Source organism: Colletotrichum gloeosporioides (assembly GCF_011800055.1).
Source record: "Colletotrichum gloeosporioides strain Lc1 chromosome Unknown consensus_85, whole genome shotgun sequence".
Taxonomy (NCBI): Eukaryota; Fungi; Ascomycota; class Sordariomycetes; order Glomerellales; family Glomerellaceae; genus Colletotrichum; species Colletotrichum gloeosporioides.
Window position 1 is genome coordinate 672,884 of NW_025544730.1, and position 15,052 is coordinate 687,935.

The 15,052-nt window shown below is 50.5% G+C and overlaps 5 protein-coding genes across 5 annotated transcripts; 4 read left to right on the plus strand and 1 right to left on the minus strand.

Moving 5' to 3' along the window:
• Positions 1 to 309: 309 nt before the first annotated feature.
• Positions 310 to 1,298, plus strand: GCG54_00001406 (uncharacterized protein; the record flags this gene model as incomplete). The annotated part of the gene is made up of 2 exons (XM_045401522.1): positions 310 to 615; positions 666 to 1,298. 2 exons carry the CDS (start codon positions 310 to 312, stop codon positions 1,296 to 1,298), a joined length of 939 nt encoding a protein of 312 aa, XP_045258524.1.
• A 788-nt stretch (positions 1,299 to 2,086) lies between these two features.
• Positions 2,087 to 2,479, plus strand: GCG54_00001407 (uncharacterized protein; the record flags this gene model as incomplete). The annotated part of the gene is made up of 1 exon (XM_045401523.1): positions 2,087 to 2,479. The coding sequence occupies one exon, from the start codon at positions 2,087 to 2,089 to the stop codon at positions 2,477 to 2,479; it is 393 nt and encodes a 130-aa protein (XP_045258525.1).
• Positions 2,480 to 7,673: 5,194 nt separating this feature from the next.
• Positions 7,674 to 9,149, plus strand: GCG54_00001408 (uncharacterized protein; the record flags this gene model as incomplete). Its single annotated transcript, XM_045401524.1, has 3 exons — positions 7,674 to 8,033; positions 8,154 to 8,246; positions 8,310 to 9,149. The coding sequence occupies 3 exons, from the start codon at positions 7,674 to 7,676 to the stop codon at positions 9,147 to 9,149; spliced, it is 1,293 nt and encodes a 430-aa protein (XP_045258526.1).
• Positions 9,150 to 10,202: 1,053 nt separating this feature from the next.
• Positions 10,203 to 11,728, plus strand: GCG54_00001409 (putative Na(+)/H(+) antiporter C3A11.09; the record flags this gene model as incomplete). Its single annotated transcript, XM_045401525.1, has 3 exons — positions 10,203 to 10,320; positions 10,422 to 11,587; positions 11,639 to 11,728. 3 exons carry the CDS (start codon positions 10,203 to 10,205, stop codon positions 11,726 to 11,728), a joined length of 1,374 nt encoding a protein of 457 aa, XP_045258527.1.
• Positions 11,729 to 12,131: 403 nt separating this feature from the next.
• GCG54_00001410 (High-affinity potassium transport protein) lies at positions 12,132 to 14,726 on the minus strand (the record flags this gene model as incomplete). Its single annotated transcript, XM_045401526.1, has 3 exons — positions 12,132 to 12,958; positions 13,027 to 14,564; positions 14,716 to 14,726. 3 exons carry the CDS (start codon positions 14,724 to 14,726, stop codon positions 12,132 to 12,134), a joined length of 2,376 nt encoding a protein of 791 aa, XP_045258528.1.
• Positions 14,727 to 15,052: the final 326 nt, after the last annotated feature.

Consider the following 15,052-nt stretch of genomic DNA (forward strand, 5'->3'; position numbering starts at 1 on the left):
AGCATTTTTTCTATGCGTGTAAGATGGAGCCCACCCCGGTCATCTGAGGTGAGATGCAGCGAGGCTTGAGAAAAAGAGCGAGGAGGAGAGTGGGAAGGATGCGCCGGATATGCAGGCCGGCGGCGTACGGGTGATCAGCTCTGTGCTACTGTATTTTTCATAAAGACAAACAGGCCCCCCGTTTTGATTGATTGAAGTTGGTCTGGTTCGGTTTTTCTTCTTCCGTTCTCTTTTTTGTCCCACACTCGATCGCTGTGTGCCATCGCCCGGTCTCTTGACGGATCTGAGCCAGCCAAATTAGTCGCCGCGATGCTGGTGTCATTATTAGCAGTGGCCCTGGGCCTTGTTACCCACGTTTCAGCACAGGAAGTCTCCTGCTACGCACCAGACGGTTCAGTTGCCAACAACGAAACCTACGTTCCATGCAACAAGCTCGGAATCACTCAGTCCGGCGTCTTCTCTAGCTGCTGCGCTCTCGACGGCCCGGCCGACGAAAGAGACATTTGCTCATCATCCGGCCTATGTATCAACAAGCAACAGCAACCACAGAGAGGGTTCTGTACTGATAAGACATGGAAGAGCAAGGCTTGTGTCAACATCTGCATGGATGAAGCGGTACGGTCTCAGGGCTTTGGGGAATTAACAGACGTACTAACACTAGATAGTCTGGCGGTTCCGCTTCCAACTCAACTATCCTTACCGCTTGTAATGACGGCACAGCCAAGTATTGCTGCGGAGCATCGAACACAACCTGCTGTGGCACAGATGAAGCGATCTCAATCCAGACTCAGGAATCAGTCTGCACTGCGAACACCACAGATGGCAATGGCGCTGGCAACGATGATGCTTTCAAGGGAGCCACTATCGGTCTCGCTGTTGTAGCTGGAGTCTGTCTCTTGGCTGGTTTTATCTCGACATTTTGGTTGTGGAAGCAGAACAAGTCCCTTAAGCGTCAATTGTCTGAAAAGCCGGACGTACCATCAACAGCGGGACCCAACACCCCGGCCCAGACCCTTGTCGAGCCTCAGCACACCGGCACAGATCCCCGAAGCTCCTACATTACCTCTTCTCCGGGTCTGTACAAGCCGCCTTATAGCACGTCGCCTCGAGAGTCAGAGTTTCATTCTGGGAACCTTCATAGATACTCGGAACTGGATGCATCAGTCGCGACGGCGCGAAGTGAGATGGGATCTCCAACACCATACGACCAGCAGCATTTCCACCAGCAAGGGCGCGATTCTCCCGTTCCTGAAAGCAACACTACACCCATGGGCTCCCCTCACATGCGGCATAGGTGATTCAAAACAATGACCAAGGAATATGGGGTTTAACAGCGATTGCATCTTGAGAGATGCGACTAAAATCGGACATTTGTTAAACACAAGGCTTCTCGCGAGCCAGTTGTACGTAGCCTTAATCAATCGTTGACGCGACATTATGTTTATCTTACCGCACACAACTGTTCAACGATGGGCACAATGTTAAATTATCTGATTCATCTGTTTCAATTAACTTTGTGCAGAAGCCCACAAGCAGTTCCAATTTTTGACGCCTTTCACAGTGCCTAAATACTAATACCCATTTAGAGAAAAGGTGACCACCATACCCTCAAGTGAGGCTGTTGGAATGATTTCAATTGGCTGTTACAATTTATCCGCACAGCTGCGTCATAGTAGGTCGAGAGTGGTAAGCAGCGCGCCAGCCCCACGAATTTCTGCCTGGATCTCGGAGACCTGTATGTTTCCTTGTGTCAACTTTCAGGCTTTTCACCGCCAGTACGTAGAAGCCAAACTCTTCTGTCGATGAGCGGCCTGCAATCATCAACAAACATCATGATAAAAAGCTTCAAGCCTCATAGAGCGTGGATCTAGCTGTGATAGCGTCGGTTATTCATCAGGAATTGCCCCTCAGCACTGCGGAAGAAGAAATTCGACTCTTAAGAATATTACCCGGCGACTGGTCAGATCAGATACGAATCCAGCTTTTCATCACGAATCTTAACCATAAGCCTAAATATAAGGCCCTTTCATATGTATGGGGCGAGGCGAATCCGTCCGACAAATACCAAGTATCAGTTGATGGTCATATGATCTCGGTTACCGAGAATCTCTTCCATGCCCTTCGTCGAATTCGGGCACATCAGATGTTTGCCGAAGAGGCTTTATGGATTGATGCTATATGTATCGATCAGTCGTTCACAGAAGAACGCAATCATCAAGTACGGATAATGGGCAAGATCTACACCGACTGTACGAACGGCCTGGTATGGCTGGGAGACTTGGAGTCTAATCTGAACGATTCCGTGTTTGTCGAAGCTCACCGCGAATGCTGGTCCTTCGCGGGTGACTTCAGTGACTACGAAAGACTGTGGGCTAGGCTTGTCAAAGTGTTAGGCATCACACGTCGCGAGTCAGCCAGTGTCAAAAGATGCACGTCCAATGACGCTTTCAAGAGCGAAGAACGGATTCTCGAAGTTTAGTGGGCCAATTACGCAAATCGCCTGTCTTTAGGAGAGTCTGCCTTTCACTTAGCATGGTTTCTTCGGCAACTTCCTGAACGATACCCAAGCCGGCGCACAATAGACCCCTACATGAACTTACCGCATCCTCTGTTAGGCTCATCTTGGGTGGAGGGAAACTGGTCACCGTATTGGGAATCTATCTTGAACGTGCTCGCCATCGTTGTTCGAGATCCATGGTGGCGCAGGCTCTGGGTAGTCCAGGAGTTGGCCCTTCCCCCCGATGTTCACTTCCTATTCGGCCCTGTCGCGATTTCCCTCGATATATTCACGGATGCGCTGTACTTCATGCAGAACTGCAATGTTTTCAACAGCTACTCCAGCCGCGAAGGCGATGAGATTCTGGACCTAGCTTCCCGGCATTGGAGAGAAATAGTAACTCTTCGGTCAAGACATCAGCCCTCCTCTCAAGGGAAAGCAGCATTCTCCTCATGCTCCACTCTATTTTTGAGACAGCAGACGCTTCATCGAGATGCCACTTGCGATCATGACCAAGTTTACTCTGTCCTCGGCCTGCGGCCTGAGCGCCTCACTTTTGAATCCGAATTACGCTTGCGATCCTGCTACTATCTATACTCAAGTTTCCAAAGAGGCTGTTGAGAGGGACAGGAAGCTGGAAATTCTTTCATGCGCCAGCACAAAGCTGAAATTCAAACACGTACCAAGTTGGGTAGTTGACTGGACTATGCTACGAGAGACCACCAAGCGCCGAGCCTGGTATGAGGCATGGACAAGCTGCATCGCGAATATTTCGGATGAACATTATTCATCTCTTCCAAAGGATTCAATGCGTCAAAAGAGCCCTCTTTTCAATGACCAAATTCTGGAAGTGGATGGAGCTAGAATGGATCGCGTGTTAATGATGTTACCACATCGTTGGGAGTCTTCCGAGCGGACAGACTATCGGCCTCTAGATGTACAGAGTAAGGAGTTTCTTTCATGTTTCGGAAACCCTGGCGAGGTCTATGCTGAGAGATGGTTGTTGGGGGAAGTCTGGCTAAGGACGCTATGCCTTGACATGAAATGGGGTCAAAAGGGGCTCACAAGAAGTACGGATGCGCTGCAAAAGAAAGAGTTCCAGGACCTTCTTCTACTATCTGGATGGAAGGGTATGGAGCTCTGTTCCGATGGGTTTGTGGATGGTCAGTCTAGATCGGAGCTTACAGCTTTCAGGCCGGGGCGCACTATACGACGTCCATTTGGACCCTGTCCCCAATCAAAAACGTCAACAAAGAACACACGGAGAGCTTTGAGAAGAGATGCAGACCAAGTAAACCACCTGAGCACCCAGTGGATCATGTTGGAAAGTCGATTGAGGCTAGGATGTTTGAGAGGACGTTGTTCATTACTGAAACGGGATTTCTAGGCAGTACTACTCAGGGTGTCGCTGTTGGCGACAAAATCTACCTGCTTCCTGGGGCTATAGTTCCGATCGTCCTGCGACCATGCTCAGAGGGGGATGGTCATGACAAATTCTCTTTGGTAGGAGATTCTTTTATTCTCGGTCTGATGAATTCCGATAATTGGCAGAGAGCACTGGAACAGCTCAAGCGTATTCAGATAGTATAGCTTCATGTCAGTTTCCTCATAGACTTGAAATGCCCATAGCTGACTTAGCTGTTATTAACATTTCAATATCAACCTAAGACTCGGTTGTTGGAATACAAAGTAGCAGCGTATGAGAGGCACCTTGCTCTTTTCTTTCTTTGTATCTTCTTCTTTTCTTATTTCTATTTGTTTGACTTTTGATTTGACGTTACTCCTTCTGGGCAATCAGAATATGGCCACCTAGTCTTTTACCTAAGAACATCCAATATTTCTTTTCGTTGATCTAGGACGTTTTAAGACCTGTAACGGGCAACTATCGGAGGCGCTCTTGATTATGGTGTGGGGTATATACAGCACTGAAGGGTTCCAATCAATCGTCAAATCGTTTTTTATCACCCAAGTTCAGGGTTCTCTACGGTAATCCCCAATATCTTTGACTTATAGCAGCTTATGATACTCAAAGGTACAGAAGCAAAGAATTCAACATATTGAACAGCTGTCCGTCTGAATCAACTGGCCTGAAATCAAGTCATATCATAGACTCGAGGGCGGAAAATAGTATGTCATTCAACCACTGGAGAAACCGAAAGTGACAGGCGTGGCTTCCTGTGCTGCAAATTGACATCTTCACCGTCGTAGCTTCGAAATGTTCAGAAGACCCCGTAGAAGTCTTGGCTACACCAGTATAACTGCTGAAGGGATTCTGCAAAGCGATGACGGCATTTTTACCATTCCACTCATGATCATAGATCATGGAAACCTCCTCATCAGACATCTTCTTTGTCTCTGGGAACCAGAACTAGATGATGATGACATCGAGACAGTCCAAAGTAATGTTCGAACTGGCGGAAACAAATAGGATGATCTCTTGGCATTAAGTTTAGCCATGAATCCACAATATGATTTGAAGCTTCCAAATACTACTCAATACACACTTTGTGTGGCGGCCCACCTGGCACCAGCTGCCAGGCACCGCCTCCAGCCCATATGGGGCCTTCTCCAGCCTACACTGCCTTGGCCACTCTCTCCCACAGACACCAACAGACCCTCGATTCACCACTCACTTCTGTGGCCTCTATACTTTGAAACAATTAGTTCAGCAACCGGCCGCCTTATCTTGGGCCAGGCAACGTTTGATGGTTTGAATCGCATAAGTCTCCCAATCCTGACTATTATAGGTACCTCGTCTGGGTTATCTGGGCTAACACGTTACTGACGGTATGGGTGCATTACTTTGGCCAATGTCCAGATCGACAGAATCATGCTACATATTAATTACGCATACTACACATTAGTTACGCTTTTGACTCCGATTCGGAATGCACGCAACTTGCACCGCCATAAGCTTCCTACCGTGAAGGCCACGGTTCTCTCAGATAGTCGCTACAACGAAGAGAGCTCATTTACGAAAAGACGTACCCTGCAAGTTCATGCATCTAAGATGGACAAGCCTAAACAAACCTTATCCCATCTGAGACAAGATAGATACTTGTAGGACCTGCATCGCAAGAAACCGGGGTTCCGTAGCAAGGTAGCTGTCATCTACTACAAGCCCACAACATAAACTTTCGATCCAGCCGTCTTGAGTCTACCAATTGTATCCAGCTAAGCCTCACCCTTCAAGAACGGGGAGTCCAAGCAGTCGAAGCTGCGTCTGAAAGGATATGCCATGAACGCAAGTCTTGCAATGCAATATCAAAGCGATTTGAAGTACCTACTCATCATTTATTGGCCATGTTGTCAAAGATTGATAAACATACGTACGGCAGGAACCTTTTCCGCAAAGTGTTGTTGTACTTTCTTGTCAGTCACTTGTGTCCAATTTGTTATCAAATGCCACATCATCTTGGCAATAATTTAAAGACATTGACCGCCGTTGCTAGTTGGTGGGTACGGGCGAGTCGGAGCGAGTCATCCCCGTTTTCTCGGAACCGATACAACCAAAGTAGCAAGTTTCTGCCGAAATCTTGTGTCTCTGAGGACGATGTAACAAATTCTCGGATAACTGCCCGGGCGACAGAAGGTGTATAAAGCTCTGCTTCAAGACGTCCCCAGTTGGAAAGTCCTCTTCTAGAATACAGTTCATCAAGTCACTCGTTATCACAATTCCCTTTGACATCAACAAATACCAGCATTCTTCGCCCACGTTTAAACACATACTCGGGCTTTTACGGTAATTGCCCAAGATGCGTGTCATTGCCCTCGTTTCTGCTGCACTGGCTTTTGCCATGCCTATCTCCGTGAGTATTTCCCTTCTGCACACATAGGTAGCCGGAACTAGAGTGTGGGTTTCGAAGACTGACAAGAGATAGGCTGGTGTATGCGCGGCCTTTGGTGTCTGCTCTCAGAATGGAGAGATTCACGACTGTACCTCTGGAAGCTGCGTTGGCAAAGTTGGAAGCTCCTGTACGGTATCCCTTGCGGGACCGGTTCTTTGCCCCGTCTAAGCTCTTGGCATGAAAAACAAGATGCCAAGGACTTTCAGAGGCCTCGCTATTATAGGTCAAAACCTCCATAGCCTTCGGTTCCGGAATAACGTGCGCTTCTTACTCGTTCATGGCTTGTAAACTGACCATCATGCCGCATTTTCTTTTCTACGTTTGAGAGCCTCGCGTAAAGCCCGGTCCGCCACAATCGCCAGCCTGATTCACATCGCATGTGTCTCGCCCTGGAGTGCCACAGTACTAGACATCACCAGTCATCCAGTTGATTCAGGCAATAACAACTAATCACGAGCCGTCGCAGACGGCATTGTTTCACCCACAGAACTGAGACTTGAAAGCTCTGAATTCGAAGGTGACCGGAAATAAGTATGAATGTTCCAATTCAGCAAGTCCATGCCGATCCATCGACATCACAAGCTTTTCTGTTGAGGAAGCATGGCCAATGCCCTCGATCTTGAATTCTAGATATGAGGCGAAGGCCATGTGCAGCCTACATTTTGTCTCACATTTCGTAAACCACAGCAGCTGAACGTCGCCGACACCTATGCACGCCATTGACTTTCGGCACCTGTGTTGCTCTATCGCTGACGAATGGACCTTTTGTTTGAAACATCTCTCAGAATCCATTGGCGGTGATTGTCTGGTTGCGTGTGCGCTGACTACCCAATTATTGGGCTGAAAAGAAAGTGCAAAGAAGCTCATCTTCCAATCAGATATCCGGAGTGACCAACCTGAAAAAAAGAAAGCTGGCAGGGCCTGCTATCTTTGGAAGGAGGACTGCTATTTAGTTTACGTAAGGTAGACTTCGAGACGTTAAAAAGCACGATTGCCCCAGCTGATGCCGAGAACCTTTTTATCTCGACTTGCACTGACGTTGCCATATATGGCTTTGTAACCCAGTTCAACTCCTGCGTCCAATTGAATTCACGATGGCTCACAGAGGAATACGTTTGTTTCCAAACCTAACCGTGGCGATGCTCGAAGATCATCACGTCGATGGATATCGCATACCTCGTGTGTGGCTTCAGTGGGAAAACGAATATTTAACCCGCCCCTACTCGATTATCCGAAACCCCAAAATCCCTGCAAGACTCATCGCTGATGGGTGTCAGCTTCCCAATGGTACTTTCAACTGTCGAGAGGCGTGCAAAGACCCTGGCACCATGTTCGAGTCTCCACAAACTCTGTGGAACTGTATGACTTTGGCTACTTTATCGATTCTCACGAGATCGCATCACACCGACCCGGGACATGACAGCATCAACGAAACTCAAGTGGCCAGCGCGAATGAAGTGCTCAACTTTGGCAATCTGAACACCTTCGACTTCCCTTTCGCATTGTACCGCCCTTGCGTCTTGGAATCATGCTCCGACCCCCGGTTTGGAGGTTGCTCCCCAAATGTCACCGAATTCCTATCACATCCAGTCAATACCTCCAGGATTCGCAGCTTTGCCAATGTCATGAGCAGAGACTACTGCGGATTTTCTGATCCAGGAATTGATTACGACATTGCCGGACCAGGAGTAAGTTTGTTCCCTTCCTTATGCTTGGGCCATGAGAAATATACTACAAAATCTATGACCAAGACTACTCATATATAATGGGTCGCACCCGAAGGCAATCAGCTGACAGGTACTACGTAGGTTATGATTGCTTACTTCTTTCAGTTCGGCCTCGCGTTCTTTTTCTTTTTTGCCCTGAAGACGACGACGAGCTGGGTCAAGAGTTGTGCCCACGCAACTTTGCTGGTAACCAGAAAGACCGAAAAGGAATCCACTGTGCGGTCACGCGATTTACAGAAACGCCTATCGGGTACCGCATTTGCCGAAACTATCCGTCGTGCAATCATCGATCTCCAAGAGACTCAGGCTGCCTTTTTAGTTACCATTGCCATCGCAGCGATCGCCACCTTCCGGGGCAAAGAAGGAACAGGTCTTGCCAATATTCCCACCGTGGTTTCTTGGATAACGAACGACACTATTCTGAGGGGAATAGTCGCAGCAGGATCCTATCCGCTGCTTCTCATCCAGCTAGCCCTTCATGCAGCAGGAAAGCGATGGTTGTACACTCTGTTGTTCGTCGTTGTTAACCTCATTTTGGTCTCCATCATGCATCTTCCAAAGGACATCGACCCGTCGACCCTGCTGCCGCATTTCGAGGATGCAGCTGAGAATCTTGGAAGCTGCGGAAGCCATGCTGGCCCAATGACCTTTTGTCAGAGATTTCGCCAACGCAACACGGTAAAAAATCCAATCACGCAACCGGATCTTTTCTTCTTCATCACGTCGAGACACCCGCAATTTATATATTTGATCTCGGGCTGCCTCGTGCTTGACTGGACTACAGTTACCATTCTCAAGCGTTGGAATCATCAGCCCCGTTCTGATACGATCATCCGAAATCTATCATTCATAACGCCAATATACGAGGTCTTTTGGGCGCTCCTAGAAGTTGCCACTTTCGCAATGTGCGTGTTATCTCTTGTGGAAATCAAGGCCTTTTGGGACGTCTTGAGATCAATTGGAGAAGGTCCCAAAAGCGAAACAAATATCAACAATTGGGGGTTCGGTCAGTTGATCGCGGTTGCGGTATGGTTTCCTGTCATACTGAAGCTGTGTTGTTCCCTTGTCTGTAAGTGATTATGCTCACTTGCTACGAAGAAATGCATACCTATGATGAATTGCCAAGCTGACTGAGGGCGAAGACAATGAAGAAGACAGAAAGATCGACACGAAGAAGGATCAAGTCGCATCTTACACCAGGATACGAACTCCTGCCACCTCGCAGGAAAGTGTGCCCATGCCGGCCGTCGAACTTGGATACGTTGCTCCGAAAAGGTGACAACGGTTTAAAGCTCTTTGGATCCTGCCGTTAGAACGATGAAATCGGGGGACTTGCTGGACCTGATTAGTGTGTCGTAAGATTTTCAGTCATAACGTCAATTGATATGTGCGCCTTTGTTGCAATAGAGCTGCATCCTGAATCCTCACAAAGTGCCTAGGAGGGAAGAATATGGTTGATCAGGCGCTCTCCGCGACATCGTTGATAAATACATAACCCCGCATAGATGCACAGACTAGGCCGGAGATGCGGCACATGCCGACCAGTCTGGGGGGTCAGGATGACCTTGGCTTGGCGCGAGTTGAGCGCCCGCTACAGACGTCCGACCCACTGCGTAGTGCCAAGGCTCAAAATACCTCATTGCAGGCCGTCTGAACTAAGATCTCACGCGTTGAATCTACCCGGACCCAGGTTGCCTCCCCTTTCACCAACGGCGCCTACACCGCCCGCACCGCATTCCGAGTATGGATATCTCGAGCCGCAAGTACCGTGAAGGGGGCGATGCACGTGCTGCCCCAGGTTTGGTGAAGTGACACTCCCGTCTCCGTCATTTCTCGTCCCATGCCCCCCTTCTGCGACCAAAGTGCCTGTCGTTGTCTCTCCAGCGGTGTCGATTTGTGTCCTCTTTTCCCCCAGTTTCCCCGCGTGAGTTTGGCTTCTAGTTTATGTGTGAAGAAGAGCGAGATTCAGCCTCCCTTTCCTCGGTTCTTTGCCAATAACGACGACAACCAGACTCCAGACCGTGAGGCATTTTCATTTCATGTACCCGCGATCCCAGCGCCCCGAGCCCGCCGTCCATCCCAAGGCCTTCCGACCCAGACGTGAGCCAACCTGCACCGTTGACGCGAGACATGGACTGGTCCGCCGTAACGAACTTCAACGTCGTCATCAGCGTTCTTGGCGGCTGGCTCGTTCTCTTCGGCACCTTCTCTTACCTCATCAAGGAGACATGTTACCTGTCTGAAGCCCGTAAGTCAAGACATCTGAGGCACCTTCTGCGGTTATGTTCCGATTCTGGGATGAAGCAAATGACTTTGTATTTGAAGTTATGAACTAACCCTCAACTCAAGTGGTTTCTCTGCTTGGAGGAGTCACCTTCACTCATGTCGCCAAATGGATCAAGCCCGGCGAATACGCCGTGTCCGAAGATGCCGTCGCCTCCGTCACTCTTGACTTCAGCCGTCTGGTTCTCGGTGTCCAGCTGGTCCTCGCCGGCGTGCAACTCCCAAGTCGCTACCTGCGCAAAGAGTGGAAGTCCCTCTCGCTGCTCCTCGGCCCCGGTATGATCGGTATGTGGGCCTTCACGAGCGGCGTCGTCTGGCTTCTCGTCCCAGACCTGCCCCTCGTCCACGCCCTCGCCATCGCGGCGTGCGTCACCCCAACCGACCCGGTTCTCTCAACCACCATCGTCAAGGGACGTTTCGCCGATGAGAACGTCCCCGAGGACCTGCAGCAGATCATCGTCGCCGAGTCCGGAGCCAACGACGGCCTCGGGTACCCCTTCCTCTTCCTGGCGCTGTACCTCATCAAGTACACCGAAAGCGACGGCAACCCCGTGTCTGGTGAGGGCGGCTTCGCCGCCGCCATCCGCCTCTTCTTCGGCCAAACCTGCATCTACGTCGTGCTGATGAGCGTCTTCTACGGCTGGGTCGTCGGCTGGCTCGCGCAGAAGCTGCTCCACTGGGCCGAGCGCTACAAGTACGTCGAGCGCGAGAGCTTCCTGCTCTTCCCCATCGGCATGGCCATCTTCATCCTTGGCACCTGCGGCATGGTCGGCAGCGACGACGTGCTGGCGTGCTTCATCGCCGGCAACGCCTTCACGTGGAACGACTGGTTCCGCCTCGAGACGCTCAACGACCCCATCCAGCCCGCCGTGGACATGATGCTGAACATGGCCATCTTCATGTGGCTCGGCGCTGTGTGTCCCTGGGAGAGTTTCTGGACGTCTGAGTTGATTGGCCCGGGCCGTCTCTTCGCACTGGGTGTTCTCGTCCTGCTCCTCAGGCGGTTGCCTGTCATCCTGGGCCTGCACCGCTACATCCGTCAGATCCGCGGCCCCGGGCAGGCTATGTTCGTTGGGTATTTTGGCCCGATCGGCATCTCTGCCATCTTCTATCTCTACGTCGGTCTCGAGTTCCTTGAGACGTTGACGGACGAGGACGGCCAGCGAGCGGACGCGAAGAAGCTTGGCGATACCATGTTGATCGTCATCTGGTTCTTGATCATCTGCAGCGTGGTAAGTTTTCTCTCGCTCAATAGCCTTGCGGTGTGCTCTAACAACTTCAAGGTTATTCATGGCGTCAGCGTGCCCATTGGTAAAGCCGGAACGACCCTGTATGCCCGACTTCGTCAAGGCCGCATCGCTTTGCCTACGTGATAGCGTCACTTTTGCCCTGTTGGCATCTCCCATCACTTCCCTTGCCACACGCTATATTTCAAGCATTTTTACGATCTCGAATTCATGCGGCATTACATCATGTGGGGGTTCCAATTGAGCGATCTGTGATCATGGCATTGTTCATATTGATCGATTTGAGCAATTGGTTCAGCTGCAATGCATTGTTTGTTTTGTATCTAGCGAGCATCGTCCTTCGCCGTTTGTCTCACTCGATCATTCTAGATGGTTTTCCCAAATACATATTCTGTCTTTTCAGTCAACGCGCGCAGTGTTCTCGCATCATCATATGAGGAGGTTCTCAGCTATTGAGTTGATTCATGTAAAGTCATTGATACTATAGGTTCATATTCTAATCATACGTCATCTATCAGAGGAAGTCGCTCTACCTCTCAATTTCAATCGTCCTGCTCCTCCTAATCTGGTGGTCTTCCTCCTCGTCGCGATGAAGCTGACGACCTGGGAGCCGCACTGCATGGTCAAGCGCAACCGGCAGCCCTCGATGCCTTCCGCGAAGCATGACAAGACACAATATGAGCTTGCTGCCTGTGTGCCAGGCGCCGCAAAAGCTGAAGGCGTCAGTCGGGAGGCCCACTGAAATTCCAACGCAACCATAGGCCGACACAACCTCGAAGATGATATTGAAAACGGAGAACGTGACCGGATCTTTGATGAACTTGGATGTTTCAATGATTGTGATGATCAAGGTAGCCAGGACCAACCACCAAAGGTCGTGTGCGAGCTGTCCACGGACTTGCTGACTGATGAAACTGATGCGACTCTCCGGTCTGGGCTGATCAGGCCCTGGGATGCTAGGTGCCCCAGCCTTTGGAGGTGCAACACCAACGCCATGAAAGCTCATGAAGGTACTCTTGAAAGCACGTCGCGCATCAGATACCGGTCCAGAGCGACTAAGACGGCGAGCTAGAACTGAAGGGCGGGCAGACGCTGCACCGAAGCTCGTGGTGCGGGCTAAAGTAGGCGGACGGCTTCCCATAGGTAGCAGCGGCATACCCGCCTCTGGGTCAGGCTCTGAAGTCGTTTCCATATCGTCACTGTAGATACCTAGTGACCGCTCCTCGTAAACGTTGGAGTGGCGCATGGTGATTACCACGGGATATACGGATATGTACATCATGATGACATACAGTAGTTGGAGCCCGATGAAGAGCCCCGAAATGGGTACGACGTAGAAGCCACCAGACCGCACAGCTGATAGCATGGTTAGGACATGTCTCTTGACATCTTCAAACGAGCTTTCTGAAGAGCGTCAAGCTTACCTAGGGCCTGGAACAAGCCATCAAGGATACGAGACCCAGTCGGGATCTTCTCGATGACTGAGTTTCCAATATTGAGAAGCTCAAAGGCAACCCAGTCCACAGAATTAAGCCATAGGAGCATGAAGAAAAGCCACCAAGACGCTCTGGATGGGAAGAGATTCGTGTAAACCCTACGCGGGTACTTCAGGATAAATTCCAAAGTGGCCTTGAGGTCGGTGAAGGCGTCCTGTGGCGTTGCAAGATTCAGGATGCGAAGCATACCCCAGATAATCAGACGGAGGAATAGCGGGTATGCGGTGTTTCCGGCCAGAATCAATAGCCCCATCGTGATCAAGACATAGTAAGCCTCTTGGAAGGGAATCATGTTGGCATCCAGAAGCGACATGCCCGAGTTGTTGAAGGCCGAGACGGCGTTGAAGATGCCAAGCCACCATGGGTTGATACCATTGGCCCTTGCCGTATTGGGCATGTAATTGTTCATCCAGGCTCCGAGGGCAAGGGATGTCAAAAATTGCCACATGAAGAAATAGGCGGGCACGATGGTGGCAAGAACCTTAAGAGCTCGGTACTCGCAGCCGCCAAGATGATCACGCTCTGCGCTGCTGAGGTCGTGGAATTGACCATTGCGACTAGCCGAACGGTGCTTCAAGAAGTGCCGAGCGTCGAGGTCGATATCGGCCGAGTCTGTGGGAGCCTTGGCAGATCTCCTTGATGGAAGGGCCACTCCATCGCCTTGCACAGAAACACCGGTCGAAGTGGCTTGCGTAGCATTTGGGTGTGGTGTATCATCGAAAGTAATATGACCTGGGTTTTGGGAATCTGCAATATCTTCAACATCCTTGGTCGTGTGCTTATCTCTCGTATTCACATCTGGCGTAGACATAGCCCGTCGGAACTGCGGCGGACCTTCGGTGGTGTCTGAGTCCTGAAAATCCGGAGGAGGGTGCGTCTCTGCAATCCGGCTTCCAGTCCCTTTGAAAGACTGATCTGGAGGCGGCACAGTCTGAGCCTTTCCGAAAGAAAGTGCGAGCTGAAGCTTTGGCAGAGTCAATGGCAGCCGTGGCAATGCCAGAGATATCGTGCTGCCTTGGCGGCTGAGTTTGCGGGCGCGCTCTGCTCGGACGATTTCATCGAAGCGTTTCTCAAAAACATGCTTGCGTGCCAAGATGGTCCAGATAGAAACCCATATCGTGCTTCCTAGGAGCAGCAGAAGGAATAGGATGGTTTGTTGCCATGTCGTCAATTGGCTGAGGTTGACGGTGTTGAGGCCAGCCTCGGTCATAGCAGACACCACGAGGAAGAGGCTGTCGGTGTAGCTCACCTTGAACTCGGCATCGGATGAGGCCCAGAAGATGACCGAGGACAACAGACAGACGACAATGAAGTATGCATAGTGAAGAGTGATGAAGTTGAGCGGCGGGAGGAATCTGTTTAGGGGGTTGCGAGCGAGCAAGCGCTTGGCAGCAGCAACGGAGCCCATGAGACGCTGCTCACAAGAGATGTGATGAAGCTGAGGAACTGTAGATGGAGCAAGTGCACTGAGACCCTAGGAAAAGATGAGGTTGCGCTGCATGGCGATGAGATCTGATTGACCAGTCTTGTTGATGCGCTGGCACCGGATTCAGACGCAACAGGACGCTCAGATGACGTCTGCCAGTAGGCTGTCTCAGGCCGGTAGGCAATACGTACCCCAAAGGCATTGATAAACAAGGGCAAGTGCCGGCCTTCCCTCACTAAAATTGGGACGAGCTTGCCTCGAACCAGTTTAGAAAGGCTAAAAATGGGCAGGTGAGAGGCAAGTTGCAATGGCACCTCATGGCTGTCTCCGTGGAGGTGGCTGTGCACTGGCGCTGACTCGATGGCTCTTTTAGAGGCATGCACCCGCTTAGATTCAATATGCGCTAATCAGCCTGTGGATTGTGGATGATGGTTTACTACCGCCGATCAAACATCGCGGTGATATTGTGCGGAGGCATTTGCTTAGAATGAAGGTCTCTTGTGGTTGAGGGAACTGAGTGCAGCAAAA